Source organism: Colius striatus, chromosome 2, assembly GCF_028858725.1.
Source record: "Colius striatus isolate bColStr4 chromosome 2, bColStr4.1.hap1, whole genome shotgun sequence".
Classification (NCBI taxonomy): Eukaryota; Metazoa; Chordata; class Aves; order Coliiformes; family Coliidae; genus Colius; species Colius striatus.
The window spans coordinates 114334513-114350983 of record NC_084760.1 but is presented as its reverse complement, the minus strand read 5'-3'; the positions used below and the strand labels follow the sequence as shown (position 1 = coordinate 114350983).

The 16471-nt window shown below is 40.9% G+C and overlaps 2 protein-coding genes across 3 annotated transcripts; both read left to right on the top strand.

The window, feature by feature from the left end:
- Positions 1 to 473: 473 nt before the first annotated feature.
- SNRPB2 (small nuclear ribonucleoprotein polypeptide B2) lies at positions 474 to 8279 on the top strand. 2 transcript variants are annotated; one of them, XM_061990473.1, is made up of 7 exons: positions 474 to 530; positions 814 to 901; positions 2622 to 2794; positions 4346 to 4486; positions 5517 to 5570; positions 7076 to 7164; positions 7694 to 8279. In XM_061990473.1, the coding sequence occupies exons 2-7, from the start codon at positions 838 to 840 to the stop codon at positions 7851 to 7853; spliced, it is 681 nt and encodes a 226-aa protein (XP_061846457.1). In that variant the 5' UTR covers positions 474 to 530; positions 814 to 837; the 3' UTR covers positions 7854 to 8279. The 2 variants fall into 2 exon arrangements, with proteins under 2 accessions (XP_061846457.1, XP_061846458.1); XM_061990474.1 differs by having other exon boundaries at positions 483 to 540.
- Positions 8280 to 11055: 2776 nt separating this feature from the next.
- OTOR (otoraplin) lies at positions 11056 to 15522 on the top strand. The gene is made up of 4 exons (XM_010209823.2): positions 11056 to 11190; positions 11666 to 11805; positions 12329 to 12439; positions 15318 to 15522. Exons 1-4 carry the CDS (start codon positions 11067 to 11069, stop codon positions 15339 to 15341), a joined length of 399 nt encoding a protein of 132 aa, XP_010208125.1. The 5' UTR covers positions 11056 to 11066; the 3' UTR covers positions 15342 to 15522.
- The last annotated feature ends 949 nt before the right edge of the window (positions 15523 to 16471 follow it).

Here is a 16471-nt window from a genome sequence, read left to right as displayed (position 1 = left end):
GAAGCGGGAAATCCCCACTGGGGCCAGTTTCAAGACTCACTGTGGTTTCTGTAGAGCCCTGACTATGACCTCAGGGCTGCTCCTGAGCTCCTCGCGGCATTTCTGAGGGTTTCACCAGACCGTGGAGTGAGCACAAGGCCTCCAGTCCGGGCAGAGCAAATGCGGGCCCTCAGGCCACAGCAGGACCAGGGCTGCCCACAGGCTGCTTTGCTTCTGAGGTGAGGGAATAAATAACCAATACCGTCCGGTAATCTGCCCTACTGAAATCGAACTACGTGTGGAGGGGCTTTATGACCCGTTAACCACATTTATCTGCCTGCCTTTAGGCCGCAGCCACAGAGCAACACAACCACGGCGACCCCAGCCCGCCCTCCCCTGCCCAAGGCGGGAGGCGGCAGTGCGCAGGCGCGGCTCTGCATCGAGGCGTCGGCGCTCGGCGCATCGACTGCTGCGGGAACGGCTGTGCCGCCTGCGCCGCGTCCGCACGTGCGCGGGGCGGGAGGGGTCAGCTGACGTCTCGGCGGGAGCAGGTGAGGCGAGGTGAGGCGGGCGGCGGCGCGACTGCGGCCCGGACGGGCGGCTGCCTCCCGCCTCCCGCCTCCGAGGCGACCGCCCTGCCGGCCTGGGGACCCGCCACGCGGAGAGGGAGGGAGGGAGGATGGGATCGAAGCGGAAGTAGGGGCCCGCGGCGCCAGCGGGCCTACGCTGCGCTGCCGCGGGCTGGGGTGATGCCGGCGCTGACAGCTCTTCTCGGGGGGCTCGAACCCGCGGCTTGGCCGCTGCTAATGGCTCCTGCGTGTGCTCTGCCCCCAGGCAGGTCTGCAGCCGCCCCGGAGGATGGACATCAGGCCGAACCACACCATCTACATCAACAATATCAATGACAAGATTAAGAAAGAAGGTATCGGCGTCTGTGTCTCGCCTTTGGAAAGCAGACAGTATCGCATTGGGCCGGCTTCCCCGCCTGGTCTGGCACATAACCCTGGGTATTCTGACAGTGCCGTGTCTTCAGCGGCTCGCAGAAGCACCCTGCACGTGGTGGTCACAAACCAGGTTCTTGGCAACTGACGGTTCATAATGAAGCAGCAGCTAAAATCAACAAATACAGCACAGTGTTTAAGCCTTTTTGTAAGACAGGGCCTTTGCTTCTAAGGAAGCTTCTCATTGTCTCACTACTGTAGTTATGTAGCTAATTGGAGTAATGGGAATATCTGTTGGATGCTAGCAGACAGGTTGGCACGTGTTTTGGTGGTCAGCAGTACCCTCTCTGTGTACATCTGTGTGCTCCTTGTTAGCTTTAGCACCATGCAAAAGCAGTGAACATGGCATGACCAAGCCTGTATTGCATTATCGTGTTCAAGGAGCTGCCTTGCACTTTCTGCAGCCCTCAAGAGGGAGATGACTTCATGCTGATGAATTTTAGCTCCTTGTAGTGTACTAAACCAAAAATTTCTGGCCTTTATCTAGCTGTATATTCTATGTTTGCGTAGAACCATTAGCTTAATACTCCTGGTTAGCTTTTAATCCAAAGTTATAGTAATTTGTTGCTGTTTGTGAACCAAGTGGCTAGACCAAGCTAGGTCTGTCTAAATGTTTCTTCAGGGTGCTTCACAAAGAGATCTGAAAGTGGAAACAGCTTTGCTGAGAAATTATTTCTTGACTTGTCAGGGTGGTTCAGAAGACATTGAACTTGGCCCCTGAAAAGTACTCTATAAACTATTAAATCTCCACTATGAAATGTCATGGTTATTTTAAATGTAGGATTTAAAATTATCTGTAAAGCTGATGAATACAATGTACTTAATTTTTAATACAGTTCTTTAAGTTATCATGAAAATATTTTTATAGGGAAGCTTTTTTAAAGTATTGCAGTTCATCAAGAGCAGCTGGAGAAAGTGACTGGACTGGTATTAGCAATAAATACAAGAGTAAACAAGAGGCAGTGCTTTTACCTTGCTGAAATATTTCAAAGTAAGATTTATGAGGTGGAATAGCCATGCAATACAGAGGGCTTATTTAACTTGATTGAGTAATATTAACGTCAAATCTGGCATGTAGTCAGGTGATTTTCAATAACGAAAATAAATCCATTGCAGTTGTAAGGTGCAGCGTGCTTGTACAGAAACATTTGGACCCAGAATATGAAAAGACATTGATTAAATATTTACAAAGTTTTCACATTTAGTCTTTAAGTAGTTACTTGTAGTTAATTGTCTTGTTGGGTTATTTAAGTCATACCTCTTTCATACTGCATATTACAGTATTACGTTTCTGGTCAGTTGTTGATGGCTGTCACACATCATACTTGAATGTGTGAGAGTATGTGTGTATATCAAAAAATATAAATACGTGTCTCTGTAACTGTTAGTCTCATAGAATGGATGGTGGTTCAACTTTTTTCACTAGCTGAATATTAGAGATGTGAAACCAAGTGTTACACACCAGCTTAGAAAAATTGGGCAAATAAACTTGTACTCAGGCCACAATTTTGACTAAACTCGTGTTACACATCGCTGGGTAAGGCTGGCAAAAAAACATTGTATCTGAAGAACAGCAAACTGGAGGAGTGGACACTTGCACATAACTGTTATAATCTTTTTTTTGTTTCGTGTGTTCAACAGAGCTGAAGAGATCCCTGTATGCATTATTCTCACAGTTTGGTCATGTGGTCGACATTGTGGCTTTAAAGACAATGAAGATGAGAGGACAGGCTTTTGTTATCTTTAAAGAACTTGGATCATCTACCAATGCTTTGAGACAACTGCAAGGCTTTCCATTTTATGGGAAACCAATGGTAAGTTATTATACATAGAGGCTGAACTTAGCATTATGATTTCCTGAGTGATGGCTTCACGTTTTTCTGTGCTGGATTACAGTTCTTAAGTACTTGCATTTTACTCATTATGTCTTCTGCTAAAGCAATGAAATTGATTCTGTAATTCTTGAAATTAATTTGCCTAGAGGAATCATAATTACTAGTGAAGATCTCTGCAGAAGTCAACAGATGAGACCAGTGATTTATTTTTTAAATCGATGGCTAGTTCTGCTTGTGCATGCATGAGATCACCAAACCAAATCACTGAATTACAGTGTAACTTCAGTGAAGCAAATACAGTGTTTGGTGATAAAACACGATGTACTTGGTGCATAGTAGCACAATTGTCACGTTGTTGCTTGTTTGGATAATTAGGCCTCTGTAGCAGCCCACTTGACTTCAGTGATGAATAGATACATCAATAGAATAATAGAATGGTTGGGTTGGAAGGAACCTTTAGAGATCATCTAGTCCAACCCCCCTGCAAAAGCAGGTCCACCTAGATCAGGTCGCATAGGAACATGTCCAGGTGGGTCTTGAAGACCTCCAAGGAAGAAGACTCCACAACCCCTCTAAGCAGCCTGTGCCAGGGCTCCCTCACCCTCACAGTGAAATAGGTTTTTTCTTTCAGCTCATGGTTTTGAGTATTAAGGAGAGCACAAAGAGTTCTGTTGCTGAGCCATGAGCTTTTTCGTTAACACTTTCAGATTCTCTAATGAAATCCTTACCAAGGAATTGTGCAAGCTCAGTTCTGTTATCCTTAAAGACTTTTACCTTCAGTAGAAATCAATGGGAAGTAAAAAGATGAAGGCTTCATAAGCTTTCAGGTTTAATTCTTTCTTTGGATATTGCCTGCAGCATGCATACTGTATCTAAGTACTAACAGAAGGCATGTTAAACTGCTGTGTCATTTTGTATTGAGAGAGTCTCTGACAGTAAAAGCAACAGGATTGTGTGTGCATGTAGTGTTGCACGTCTGTATACTCAGAGCTGAATCTGCTTAACCCTCCTGACTTGGGCACACTTTGTCAGAAAGCCAGCTGTTGACACAGTTTATGCAGTTGGGTTTGGATTAAGGTGGATTAGTGTTTGGATTAACTCTTCTATTTTAGAGGAGTTTTGCTGAATCAATTTTCTGCCGAGATGTGGGAAATCACTGTAAAATTTTAGCTCCTCTCAGATTTTTTAATAGTGAAAATTTTTGGTCTTTAAATCTCTTTTTACATCTGTTGACAGGTGTTAAAAAGGTGCTGGTAGATGAATAGACTTCTGATTTCAATGAGTTAGAATTGGTCATTTCCATCTTGGATGTTTTTTTTTAATAGCTCTGTAGTTGTGTTCAGAATGAGTTGAGATGATTAGATACTCTGTAAACATACCTACAGTTTATAACAATGTTTTTAATGTTAGAAGTTCCTGGGGGAAAAAAAAGAAGTGTAAATGCACAGTAGAACACAGTTAATGGAAGTGGTGCAAAATGTTTTAACTATTATTAACTGCAAATTGTACCTTTTGTTTTGTTTTAAAAAGCGTATTCAATATGCAAAAACAGACTCTGATATAATCTCTAAAATGCGGGGTACCTTTGCTGATAAGGAAAAAAGGAAGGAAAAGAAGAAGGCCAAATCTCTGGAGCAGTCAGCAAATGCAGCAAATAAAAAAGTTATCCAGGTAAGCTGCATCTCTGTTTAAAAAAGAAGAAACCAACACACACAAGAGGTTTTTTTCTTTCTTTGGTTTTTTTTGAGCGGTCACTGGAAGTTGAAGGAGAGAAGGTTGATTATAAAGTCCTTGCTTTTCCTTTCCCCCCCACACATTCTTTTCCTGTTACCAAGTGAAAATAAAGATGTGGGACAAAGGTACAATAAACCAAAGTAGGAAATCACCTCTTTTTGAGAAAGAAAAAAAGAAGGGCGTGTGTGTTTATCCTAAATACCAGCTCAATCAGCTTTTAATTTCAGTGTTTTAATGCCCTATTTGCTCTCTTCACACCGAATAATGGTGAATGGGAACAGTTACATGAAAACAAGTTTGCTTGGAATCTATCTCTACTAAGGGTTGGCCAGGCCTAAACTAAAAACTTGTAGTTATTTGTAAGCTGAAGTATAGCAGACAACATCAAGGCACAGAGTTTGAATATTGTGTTACTTAACTACACTTCCTGCTAAGGCACAAGCTGGCATCAAGGAGAGATGAGTGTTCATAGAATGCAACATGTTCTAGCTAGAATATTCAGATTTCTCAGGATTTAGTCAGTCATTATATACAAATCTCTTAAGAAATAATTGCTGCTAGCTCTAATGGTAATAACTTCAGTTATCCTTGGTAAACTGGAGTCCTCAGTGGAAACACTGATTTTTCTCCTATTGGGTATGTGCTGTCTAGGCCTTCATTTCCCAAACTACTTCTTCCTATCTATTAAACCATTATTTTTTAATTTGGAGTAATAGTAATAGATTGCTGTATCTGCTGACTTGACCATTAGTCAAATCAGATACTACAGACATCTTTTCTTTGGTTATTCAGTTTTGGATTTCAACAAAATTCACGTGCTTTATGTTTCCCTTTGGGGAGTATCTCATGAGCAACAGAAGTTCCTTGGATTTTTGCTTAAAAACACCTTAACATACTTTTTAATGATGTGTGCTTATGTATTTCTAACAGAACACCTTTGTAAAACTATTTTGTACTTATTTACCAGGGAGCAACACCAAATTCAGCCAGTGCCCCAGGGACTGCAGCCCAGAATCAGCAGGTAATATGTGCTCTTGTGGCTAATGCTTAAAATTGTTCTCTGAATAATGATTTGTTACACATGGAAACTTGAGGATATATTTTACAGCTTCCTTTTCATGCTGTCAGACATCTGTCTAGCAGCTGAATAACAATAACTAAACAAAAAATCCCCCACTTTTAATATATCTGGTTGATATAAAATTAAAATGTGCAGCTTTTCATTACTATACAGAAAACTGCACATTAAATCCTACTTGATCCTTAAGTTTAGACTGAGCTTAGTAACAGTTGAAGGGGTTTGTTGTGTCTTTTATTCATTGTTTAAAAATTCCCTTTAAGTTGTTCTTCTGTAGCCATAGAAAGATGAAAGGTGACCACACAGGGAGTCAGAATATGTGTCTAAAAGCTTCCTTTCAGAAGCTTGAGCATCCTCTGCTCATTTTTTTTTTCTTCTAAGTGTCTTGTTTTCCAAACGATTGTGTGGAGCTGTAGCAAGAACTCCCTACACTTCACTCACCTTGATTGCTCAGTGACCTAAGTGATTCATGTGTGCTAGAAGTGGAGGTACTAAAGGGCTAGCATTTGCAGGAGGGTAAATACTGTAGAAGAATATCTTTGCTTGCCCCAAATCTCTTTTCTCGAGTACTGTCATTGAGAATTGCGTATGTAATCCACAGGAGAAAACATCTTGCTCCCAGTCTGGGTTTTTTCTTTAAGGTATCATTTGTAGCAAGGCACAATATGTGTAGGCCAATTTGTGTTGAAGCACAACAGTGAGTATTTAGGTATTTGTTTGAACTTCCGAAGTTTATTTTCTAATGACATTGCCTAGAAGTTGTCGTGTCTGCTTTTCTTTTAGTTTTTGTTATCCCCTTAATGATTTAAGGTGATTCCGGCCTTTTACAGTTCAGTGTTAGCAAACTGACTGCTTGGCCTTGTCTAGTGGGTTGCTACAAATTTATATTGTCAGGCAAATCTGTTAAAGATTCTGAGGCTTTAAATCTGTTGAGATTTCTGAATAAATTTGAATAGAACATTGTATTAAAGCCATGTGGATTTTGTGGGTTTCAGTTGCCCAAAGATAGGATTTTGGTACTACTGTGGATGAACAGCATATTTATCTTGGCCTCCTGCTGCTCTTCTGACAGGATGAGAGTCTTTCATATGTTATTCCACTGCCATGCAGATGTCTTGAACAGCACTGCAGCCAGTGCTTAGGCTCCTGGATCCCACCTTGGCTGTGCTGAGAGTACTGCAGTGTCAGCTGTTGAGTGTAAATATGACATGTAAGACAATATGGTACTGTGATTTTTGTGGAAATAAGAACTTCTTTAAATTAATAGGTCCTTGCAAAAGAACAAGGGACTCAGTCTCCATATTGTATGGAAGTGTGCTGGAGTCCAGCTAGCAAAGTTGGGAGCAAATCAAACGATACATGAGCCTTGGTTCAAATGGTCAGGCAGAGATGAAGAGGATCAGGTAGCTGTGTATATTCTACTGAGCTTTGATTTTCTGTTGTTGCAGGTGCCTGATAACCCACCAAACTACATCCTTTTCCTTAATAACTTGCCTGAGGAAACAAACGAGATGATGCTGTCCATGTTATTCAATCAGTAAGTTTTGAATAGAAAGGCCTTTTCCTTTGAATTCTTCTGTTACCTGCATGCTGGTTTTTTTTCAGCTGGCAAGCTGACTTTTTAGAAGTAAGAGTTTCTTCTGAAGGTATTTCATTTCTTTGTATTATTGCCAAGATTACAGATACCAGTTTTGATGACTTGGTGCAGAAAGCAAATCTGATTCTTTTTCATGCCTGATTTTGATTTTGCAAGTTGTCTGCTGTCAAGCTGTACTGGATTTAAGCTGGGGACTGTAGTATTAAAAGACTCCCATGACAGCAGGAGCAGTTTTAAAACTATCTTTAGTTGCTTCTATCTGAGCATAGGACTGATTAAATTGCTTGCATGTAATGATCCTTAATTGAGGCATGGTTCTAAAGACAGTACAAATAAAATCCCTTCTATTTAAGTCTTTCATTAGTACTATTACTTTAGTAGATGCTAATGATAAGGTCTTAGTGCTACTGAACAGAGATGTATGATCAAACTAGGAGCTATTATCTGACACTTTCACCTTATTTTAAAGGTTTCCTGGATTCAAAGAAGTACGCTTAGTGCCTGGCCGCCATGACATTGCATTTGTGGAGTTTGAAAATGAAAATCAAGCAGGAGCTGCTCGAGATGCTCTCCAAGGATTCAAAATTACCCCATCTCACGCTATGAAAATCACTTATGCAAAGAAATAATCGGGTGCTCCGAAAAGGGACTTCTGTGCATGGCTGTTGCTTAATACAGTGATACTTGGATGAGTTAGTGTGTTTGTTGTTCTCTGCAGAAAACTTGGAAGACTTGTATAAACTTGCCACAACAGCCAAGAAAGAAGTAGAATTTCCATGGTCCTACTGGATAGTAAATTTTTGTATTGAAATACTTTTATAAAATAAATTCAGTTTATGCTGTTTTCAAGCCATTTTTTTTCCCTCAGGTCTGCCTTGGTATTGATCTGTTAGGCTTGCAGGGCTTATTGAGTATTTTGGTTTAACTACTTTTAAGGTGACACTCATTTCTCAGAAGTGAGTGCTGGAAAAATAGTGCTCTTTACCAGAGCAAAAAGCATGAGCAGGAATGCTAAATGCCAACATATTAAGAATAAATTCAACTGTCAATCTTCAGCCTTGTTATCAAGGGGACAGCTGCTTTTCAGCAAGAACAATTTTGTCACTCCAGAAGAAAAACTTATCATTAGTGGTTGGGTTTTTGTTTCCAGATAAGGATAGAAAGGGATTGGTTTGACAGTGCTGTTCAACTTGGTTTTTGTCTTTATAATTATGGCTGGTAGTAGAAGCAGATCCACAGAAGAAACGTAAAGGTTTGTCTGTTGGTTTCTGCTCTTTTCATCCCTATTATCAGTGATTTTAATAAATGGTTTGGGAAGAGCTTTCTGTCTCTTTACAAAGACATCTCTTTACACAAAGACAATGCAGTTGTCCATTTTTAGGCAGTTGTTTCTGAAATACATTTCACAGTACTTCTGTGTATCTTGGGATTTGTTTTGGTTTTTAGGTTTGGGATTGTTTTTCATTTGTCAAAAAGCTGTGCAGGTCTTGTATGACATGAAATATACTGAATGCAGTGAAATAATCAGATGTAGCATCGTGAGTCGTAACTGTTTTAAGTATTTGGGTGCAAGAATCACTTCAAAAGCTGAAGTGTTTGAAACCTCCTCTGGAGGTTTTCAAAACCTGCCTGGATTTATACCTGTGTGACCTGATCTAGGTGGTTCTGCTTTAGCTGAGGAGTTGGACTGGGTGATCTCTAGAGGTCCTTTCAAACCCCCACCATTCTAAGATTCTATGTTTTGTTCATATGGAAGAACTAGAAAGATGTTTCAGTTTAAGGGAATAGTGAGATACACTTAAAATATGGGTTTTTTCTTGGTAAATCTTGCAGTAGCTGTGGCATGGTGTTGGCTAGGAGAATTGCAGTCAGACCCTCCAAGGTTAATGTTTGAGAGGAAGCAGGATACAGTTAGCATGATTTCCTTCAGAAATAGTTCAGGCAAGCATTAGGGCAGCTGGTATTTAGGCAAGAAACTACAAGGAATTTGCATTTGTAGCTACATTGCAAGTGTTGATTTTTGTTTCTGTTTCCAAAGTAATTTGGTCAACAAGGGTGGGAGGAAAGGGCTGTGGCCACGGCTTGGTGCAGTCCATTCCTGTGTTGTGTGGGCTCGACTGTAGCTGCAGAGACTCTGACTTAAAACTGGGTTCTTTTGGACAAAGTGTTGCACCTTCAAGGAAACACGACTGCTTTTTCTAAAATCTTGGTGTACTTGGTAGTTGTGGCGTATCCACTGAGTTTCTGAGCAAGTGCTGTGTTTTCTGAAAGAGTAAAACTAGCTAGACAAGCAATAATTTTTGCACAAGACCTGAAAAATCTTATCTTAGAATCACAGAATCTTCTGCTCTCGGAGTATTTGGCAAGATGATACCACTTCCACAGTCATCTCAATTGCTGTCCTATCTCCCTATACATATTTTTATTTAGTGATTCTTTTTCTGCGTGTGTGATTTTCCAGGTAATCAAATACTTGCAAGTGAAAATCACTTCAATGTGCCTGTAAGAGAGCAAAAGCAACTGTGTTATTCCATCATGAACTATTTTTATTCTCCTGCAATCATAATGTTATGGGCATTAATGATGCTATCTTTGCACCCCACTAGTCTATGTACATGGGACTACCATTGCATACCACTGCTCTTCACCCTTATTCCCTTAGAAGGGTTTGTGTGGAGCTGTCAGCAAAGAAAGTTGGACATTACATAAGAGAGGCTGGAGGAAGGAATAATGAGCTGGAAGATGAGGAGAATGTGGTGAAGACAGCTGTAATAGGAGGGTGATGCTAGAAATTGCAAGATGTTCCTTCATTAAAAGAGTGTGATCTTTGGCAACAGCTGACAGCTTCTCTGGAGTGCTGTTTTGGGAATTCCCAAACTTGCTCTTGGTCACTTTTAAGGACTGGTCCAGAGCAGCCTTGTGTAGCCTGACATCTGTGATGTGAATTGCTTACAGTACAACAACTCTGGTGGTTGCTCCTTTTGTGTGTGTATGTGCATCTATTTTGATTAAAATACTTCCCACAAATCTTGACATGTATATGCTAGGACGAGATTTGGGGAATTTGGATGAGTTCTGTAAGACTCTCCACTGCATATGGAAGACCTTTTAAGTCAGGCTATGGCACTATGTGTTCAGCACCTTGCATCAACAGAGTTCAGCCATGTAAAGAGAAATGAACTGATTGTTGTCCTAGTATAACCTGGATGTGTTGCTCTTGACTGTGTATCCCTGCAGGGAGGGATTTTGCCTATACAAGTGTGCAATGCTTGAACCTTTTAGACTTCAAATTGAAATTACTGACCTGCAAAGCCTTTTTACTGGGTTTAGGTTCCCTCCTGGCTTGTTCACATCTGTGTCCATCTGTTGGGATCCTAGTAGGTTATTTCAGTAGACTGTTAATACAAATCTGTGCCACTGAGGGTTTATGGTCCAATGAAGATTATGCTTGTCAGCGAGCACGTGTGAAAATGAAGAACTTGTGGATTTGGAAGGATGTAATTTTCTTTGCTGCTACGAGGGTCTGACTTAATTTCCATTCTCAAACTTTGCTTGCGGTAAGATTAAGACTATGAACAACTGCAGGAAGGCTTAAAATGTTTAAATAATACAGTTGCTGATTGAAATGCTAATGTGGAATGGATTTGGGAAGGGGATTTGGTTTCATGAGTGGACCCTGAGGTCTTCCTGCTGCCTGTAGCTCCTGTGGTGGGTTGGAATGTTCCCCCAACCCCTTCCCATTGGCCCAGTGTGTTTGTCCAGGTGTCTGCCTCTTCCATAAAAGAGTGGGATTGCTGGACTCAGCACGCATTCAGCAAGCACAGCAGCAAAAAAAAAAAAAGATGACACAATGTGTTCATTTGATTCTTTTACTTTTGTGTCTCAGATTAATGTGTCCACTTGTAACTGGAATTTTTATGGACAAGCTTGCCAGCAAGAAGCTCTGTGCTGATGACAACTGTGTCTGTAAGTAATTTTACTTTTAATTCTGAGGACAAAATAGTCTCAAAAATGACTGCAGAGTAGGGATACCATAGTGTGAGGGAAAACTGCTCTGCTTATTTAGCTCTCATATTTCCATTGGCTTGACAACTTGAAAAGCAGAGTGGTAGGGTTTGTGTGGAATGTCACATGCAGTTTTATTGCAAAAGGAGTTTTGTAAAGGACATTTTTCACTCAAGTGAAAGGTAAGTGTAGAGAGCTGGATTGTAACTTTCACTGATGATGAAATGGCACATTCTTGAGCCATTACTTTGCTTATTGAAGAACACAAAAAAGCAAAACAAATTCTTGAGGACATTAATTTCAGGCTAACTTACTTTTTTCTGAAGAAATAGTTTTACACGTGTGCATGCAAACACACACCTATTTATTTTTTTCTCTCAAAGTATATATGTACTTCAATTCCTCCACCTCATTCCTTCTTTTGGTTTTTTTCTAGACACCATTTCTCTAGTGAGAGCAGAAGAGGATTATGATGCCCCAGACTGCAGATTCATTAATGTTAAAAAAGGGCAGTTGATTTATGTTTACTCAAAACTAGTGAAAGAAAAAAGCTCTGGAGAATTCTGGGCTGGAAGTGTAAGAGGAGATTCTTGTGTATATAAGCAAACCAAAAATGCATTTCTGTCGAGAAATGAATGCTAATTCTGAGCAGCAGCTTAGTGTTCAAAGTGAATGTTTAAGCTTAAACTGATTGAGGAGTCTTGAGGATTTGTGGCTTTTTTAAATGAAATCTCTTCAATAACTATGTGGTAACTATGAACTGAACCTTAACAGAAGGGCTCAACTTTTACTGAAACTTTGTTGGAGGAAGCTTTTGTCACAGTTGGTCATAAAACCCTTAAAATATAAGGGAAGTGAAGAGAAATATTAGCTACACTTATTGTAAAAAATAATACCCAAATAAACTGTAAGTGGGAGGTATGTCTGTACCAGAACTTGTGTTAATAGTTAGATTCATGTGCCAGCTAATTGGAAACTAGAAAATCTAAAACCAGGGTAAGAAGCACTATTAGTAACTGCTTTTGACTGAATTACAAACTAGCTCAAACCAGATGAGGATTGTTTTAAGGTACCTAATTATCCATCTCCTTGCTTGAAGGTTTATGGAGAACAGTATGAAGACCATATGGGGACAGTTGGTTATTTCCCTAGAAGTTTAGTCTCAGAACAACATGTCTATCAAGAAGCAAATAAGACTATTCCTACAACGGTAAGGAATTTGCAAAAGCCCAGCTGGCTACATAATTATACTTGGCTGCATAATGCTTATTTTCTGTAAAAACAAATCATAATCGTGCCAGTTGATTGTAGCACATCACAGATGCTTAGGGATCCAATCAGTGGGCCTTTATACAGGCAAATAGCCTCAGTGAAATCCCTAACATAAGCTCTGATATTGCAGACGTTACAAATGCTGCATTAAGGGCTTGATCCTATTAGAGGTCCCTATTGGTTTGAATAGTATTCCTTCAAGGCCACGTTAAGTTTTACCCAAAGCTTTCTCTGGAGTCTGATATTGTGCTGTGTATTTTTGAAATGTGTACAAGTGTGCTTGCTATTAATTGTATATAGAGGTGGACACTGTCATATAGAACTTCTGTTTTACTGCAAGCATGCTTGCTTTCTCATAACAGTTATTGGTTCCTCAAAAAGCTGAATTAAAAAGCTTTTGCAGACACGCCTTGGTGTTCTGGGAGTAACTAGGCTGTATTTCTGAAAGGCCGATTCTCCCTGATTGTGTACAGTAGTATTTCATACACTGGACAATCTGTAATTATACTAAAGATTTTAAATGCTTCACAGAGGACTAGAAGAGGAAAGTCCTTTCTCAGAGGCTGATACAATTTAGTTGACAGCTAATGCTCACTGGTAGCTTATTTCTGTGCTTTAAAACAAATGGAGTGGTAGGTTTATGGTAATTACCTTCACCAATATTGAATATTTACCTATATGTCTTTTTGAAGCCCATGGCAAAATACAGTTAGCATGTCAATCTTGAAATTGTGTTTGGAATCTTTAATCCTAGGTCCAGATATTAGATGGGTTTCAGTTACATGAGAAATAAGTGAAAGGATGTTTCATGTTAATAGCTGCTAGGATTTGTGTTACAATGTGTCAGACAACCTTTATTTGAGGAAATGTGAGTCTTGGATAAGTGATTGCTTCTCTTGACACCACATTAGATTATTCTGAATTTAGCCCAGAAGCATTGCAGCAATTAGTCACAGAACATGAAAGAATGACTAAAATACGTTTCTAAGCTCTTATTTAAACTACATGACAGGCAGTCAGCTGCACAGCAAGATGAACTGGAAGCAGAGGTAGGATGAAGCAATGTTTTAGCCTCCAGTCTGACTCAGGGTCCAGAATGGGCTGCTGTCAGGCTGTAATGCAAAACTTCAATTGGAAAGCAAATCTATTTTGCAAAACAAGCAACATGGACTTTCATAGTCATTCCACCCTTACTTCACTTTCACCCTATGCAGGAACTTTGTAACAAAACCAAAGTGTGATACAGTTCTTCTCCTTGATCTACTGCTCTCAGCTGTTGCAAACATGACCTTAAGGGTCTGACTCTTTCAAAGTTCACAATGAAAACAGTCTACAGCAGATCTTGACCAATCTGTGTAATGGGCATGCTGCTCTCTCCACAAATATCCCTTAAAGGTGCTGTTTTTTACAGAGTGAGTGTTGCACACTGACACAGATGGCTGTAACGCCAGCAGCCTTTCATCTGCAGGTCAGAAGCTGGTCTCTTGCTCAAAACTGTTACCTTCCCCCAAGATGCTGGCAATATTTTCACCTTGCTTTCCTGGCCTTGCACCTACAAAGCTGAGTGTTTGTGTTACAGTGCTCTCCATTGGAAAAGGGTTGCCCTGTGGAAAGGGGTTGCCATTTATGAGGCAACCTGATGCTGCCCAAACCTTAACGATTAATCATCATGTGGGACCTGCCTCTGATCAAAGCACTGGGTGGCAGACACCAATGGCATTGAATGTAAGAAAAATTGATAGGGAACTTGACGCAGAAAAGGATTGTGAGGGGCATCTGCTGCAATGAGAAGCCTGAAAGAGACATTAGCCTGGGGGCCTATGTCTCTAACCCTCCTTTTATTTTTTTTCCATAAAAAAAAGACAGCTTTCATCTTAGGATTCCATACATACTATCAGCTTCAGACCCTCCTCATAAACATTTTTGCCTGTGAATTTTGCTCAGCATACTTTTGTGCAGCTCTGGGTAATCGATGCCTGTTGGTTGCTGTGTGAGCAATGAAACTTAGGCTTTGTTTTCCCCTCCAGTGCTGCTACTTCTGAACCATTGAATCACACTGAGGACAGTAGACTCAACACAATAGGCTGTGTGTACTACAAAGCAGTGTCTGCCTTCCCTCCATCACTTAAAACTGGCCATTTGCTGGCTGAGAGTATTTTCATTACCAGTAAGCATCTGCTGTGAAACAGCTCCCTGTCTTCTGCTTCCAGTGGACAGTTATATGTGATAACGCTGGTCTAATGTAAATGTCGCTCAGTTTGAACACCACAGTGTGATAATTCCCTGCAGCAAAATAGAGATCTACATAGCCATATAAGATAATAGCAGCAAGTTAGATGAAAGCAATATGCTGTGTAAGTCTATCCCGTGCTGGAAGTTTTCAAGCAAAATACTGGCATTTATTTTCTAGTCACATTTCTTTGTAGCAAGTGTATTGCACAGCCTGAGTCTGTTTAAGGCATTCTTCTCATGTGTGATTAGGAATTGTTTAAGAATAAAGGGCTCTGTATGCCTACTAATCCAGGTATGGATCTGAGAATACAGAACGAAGGGAAATAAAGGAATAATTTGAAATGGAGAAGGTGGTATTGCCTAATTCACCTTAAAAATGTCAGGCAGAAGCAATCAATCCCAGCTATGCAAAAGGATGAAAGACCTTTTTGTTTTCCAGAATACTTTGAGTATATTATGGTGTACTTTCAAGTATATTATACTGTATTCTGTGTGTGCATCTACTCATGTACCTTTAGGGGGTGATAAAGAAATGTTAATCCTTCAGTAATCTCAAAACATCTTTCCTTTGAACTGTTTTTCAGGACATTGATTTCTTCTGTGAGTAGCATTGAAAGCGATCTGGTAATCTCTCAGCTGCTACCAATGAAAGCTGACAGGAGAAAACCTGGACACCTTCCCTGAGAGAAGGAAGAGCCCTTCCTCTAATAGGTGTTTGTAAAACAAGTAGTCCTTCAAAACAAAGAATATTTTTGTTTAAAGGTAGTGATTTGGAATGGAGAAATAGTCCTACCCAGGATTCTTTAAGATTTTTTGTTGCTATGTTTCTTGGTAATAAAGCTAATAGCCTTTGAATTGCTGTGAGTGTGTGTCGTATAAGTGTGCCATGTGTGGGATTAGATGTGTGACTTCCAGCCTGCATTTTCCTACCATAACCTTACATCTGACCTTCAGATATTAAAAATACTTTTCTTAGATGAGCCACGTTTGACTCACTGGAATAAGTAATTTTTGTTGCAAGAGCTGCCCAACAACTGCAGAATCACCAGTACCTAAACATAGGCTGTAGGAGTGTGTTGAAAAGAGGGTATCTCACCCATCGTCTGTGTTGGCATGGGGTATGTTCAAGCTGAAATTGTGGCTGAGTCATGGGCTGAAAGAGGAGGATGGGGTAAGGCTTTGAGGGAGCTGGGTGCCGTGCTGCTCTCCTGAGCACAGGTGCAGAAGATGTTTAATCTTTGCTAAATGTCCTAAGTACAAGGAATTGGAGGTTGTGGAGTCTCCTTCCTTGCACGTCTTCAAGAGCCGCCTGGACATGCTCCTACGCAACCTGATCTAGGTTGACCTGCTTCTGCAGAGGTATTGGAGTAGATGATCTCTAAAGGTTCCTTCCAACCCTGCTATTCAATGAACTGGAGGAGGGATCTTGCTGATGCCTGTCTAGCTCTAGCCGTCATGGCGGCAGCACGGGGAAGTCTGCTATGGTGGGGAGAGCCTCGTTCATGGAAGTGGGCGAAGTAGAAAAATTGGTGGCTTTTTTAATGAATAGGCACATCTCTAAAAGCACAGAGTTGCGGTGGGTACGCTCCTCAGAAGCCCAGGCTGTGTGAGTGGCCGCTGTGCCGGCCCGGCTCCGGCTGAAGCAGCGCCTGCCCTCAGGCCGGTCGCGCCCTCAGGGCGGAGAAGCTTCCCCAGGGGCGGGCTCGGGCGCGCGCCGCGCGGCGGCCAATCGCAGGCG

Bases quoted from the DNA above. Each gene is read 5' to 3' on its own strand.
- SNRPB2 (XM_061990473.1), top strand. From the start codon at position 838: ATGGACATCAGGCCGAACCACACCATCTACATCAACAATATCAATGAC. The intron at 2,795-4,345 runs GTAAGTTATTAT...TGTTTTAAAAAG, and splicing joins CATTTTATGGGAAACCAATG to CGTATTCAATATGCAAAAAC. The intron at 4,487-5,516 runs GTAAGCTGCATC...CTTATTTACCAG, and splicing joins CAAATAAAAAAGTTATCCAG to GGAGCAACACCAAATTCAGC.
- OTOR (XM_010209823.2), top strand. From the start codon at position 11,067: ATGACACAATGTGTTCATTTGATTCTTTTACTTTTGTGTCTCAGATTA. The intron at 11,191-11,665 runs GTAAGTAATTTT...GTTTTTTTCTAG, and splicing joins TGCTGATGACAACTGTGTCT to ACACCATTTCTCTAGTGAGA. The intron at 11,806-12,328 runs GTAAGAGGAGAT...CCTTGCTTGAAG, and splicing joins GAGAATTCTGGGCTGGAAGT to GTTTATGGAGAACAGTATGA.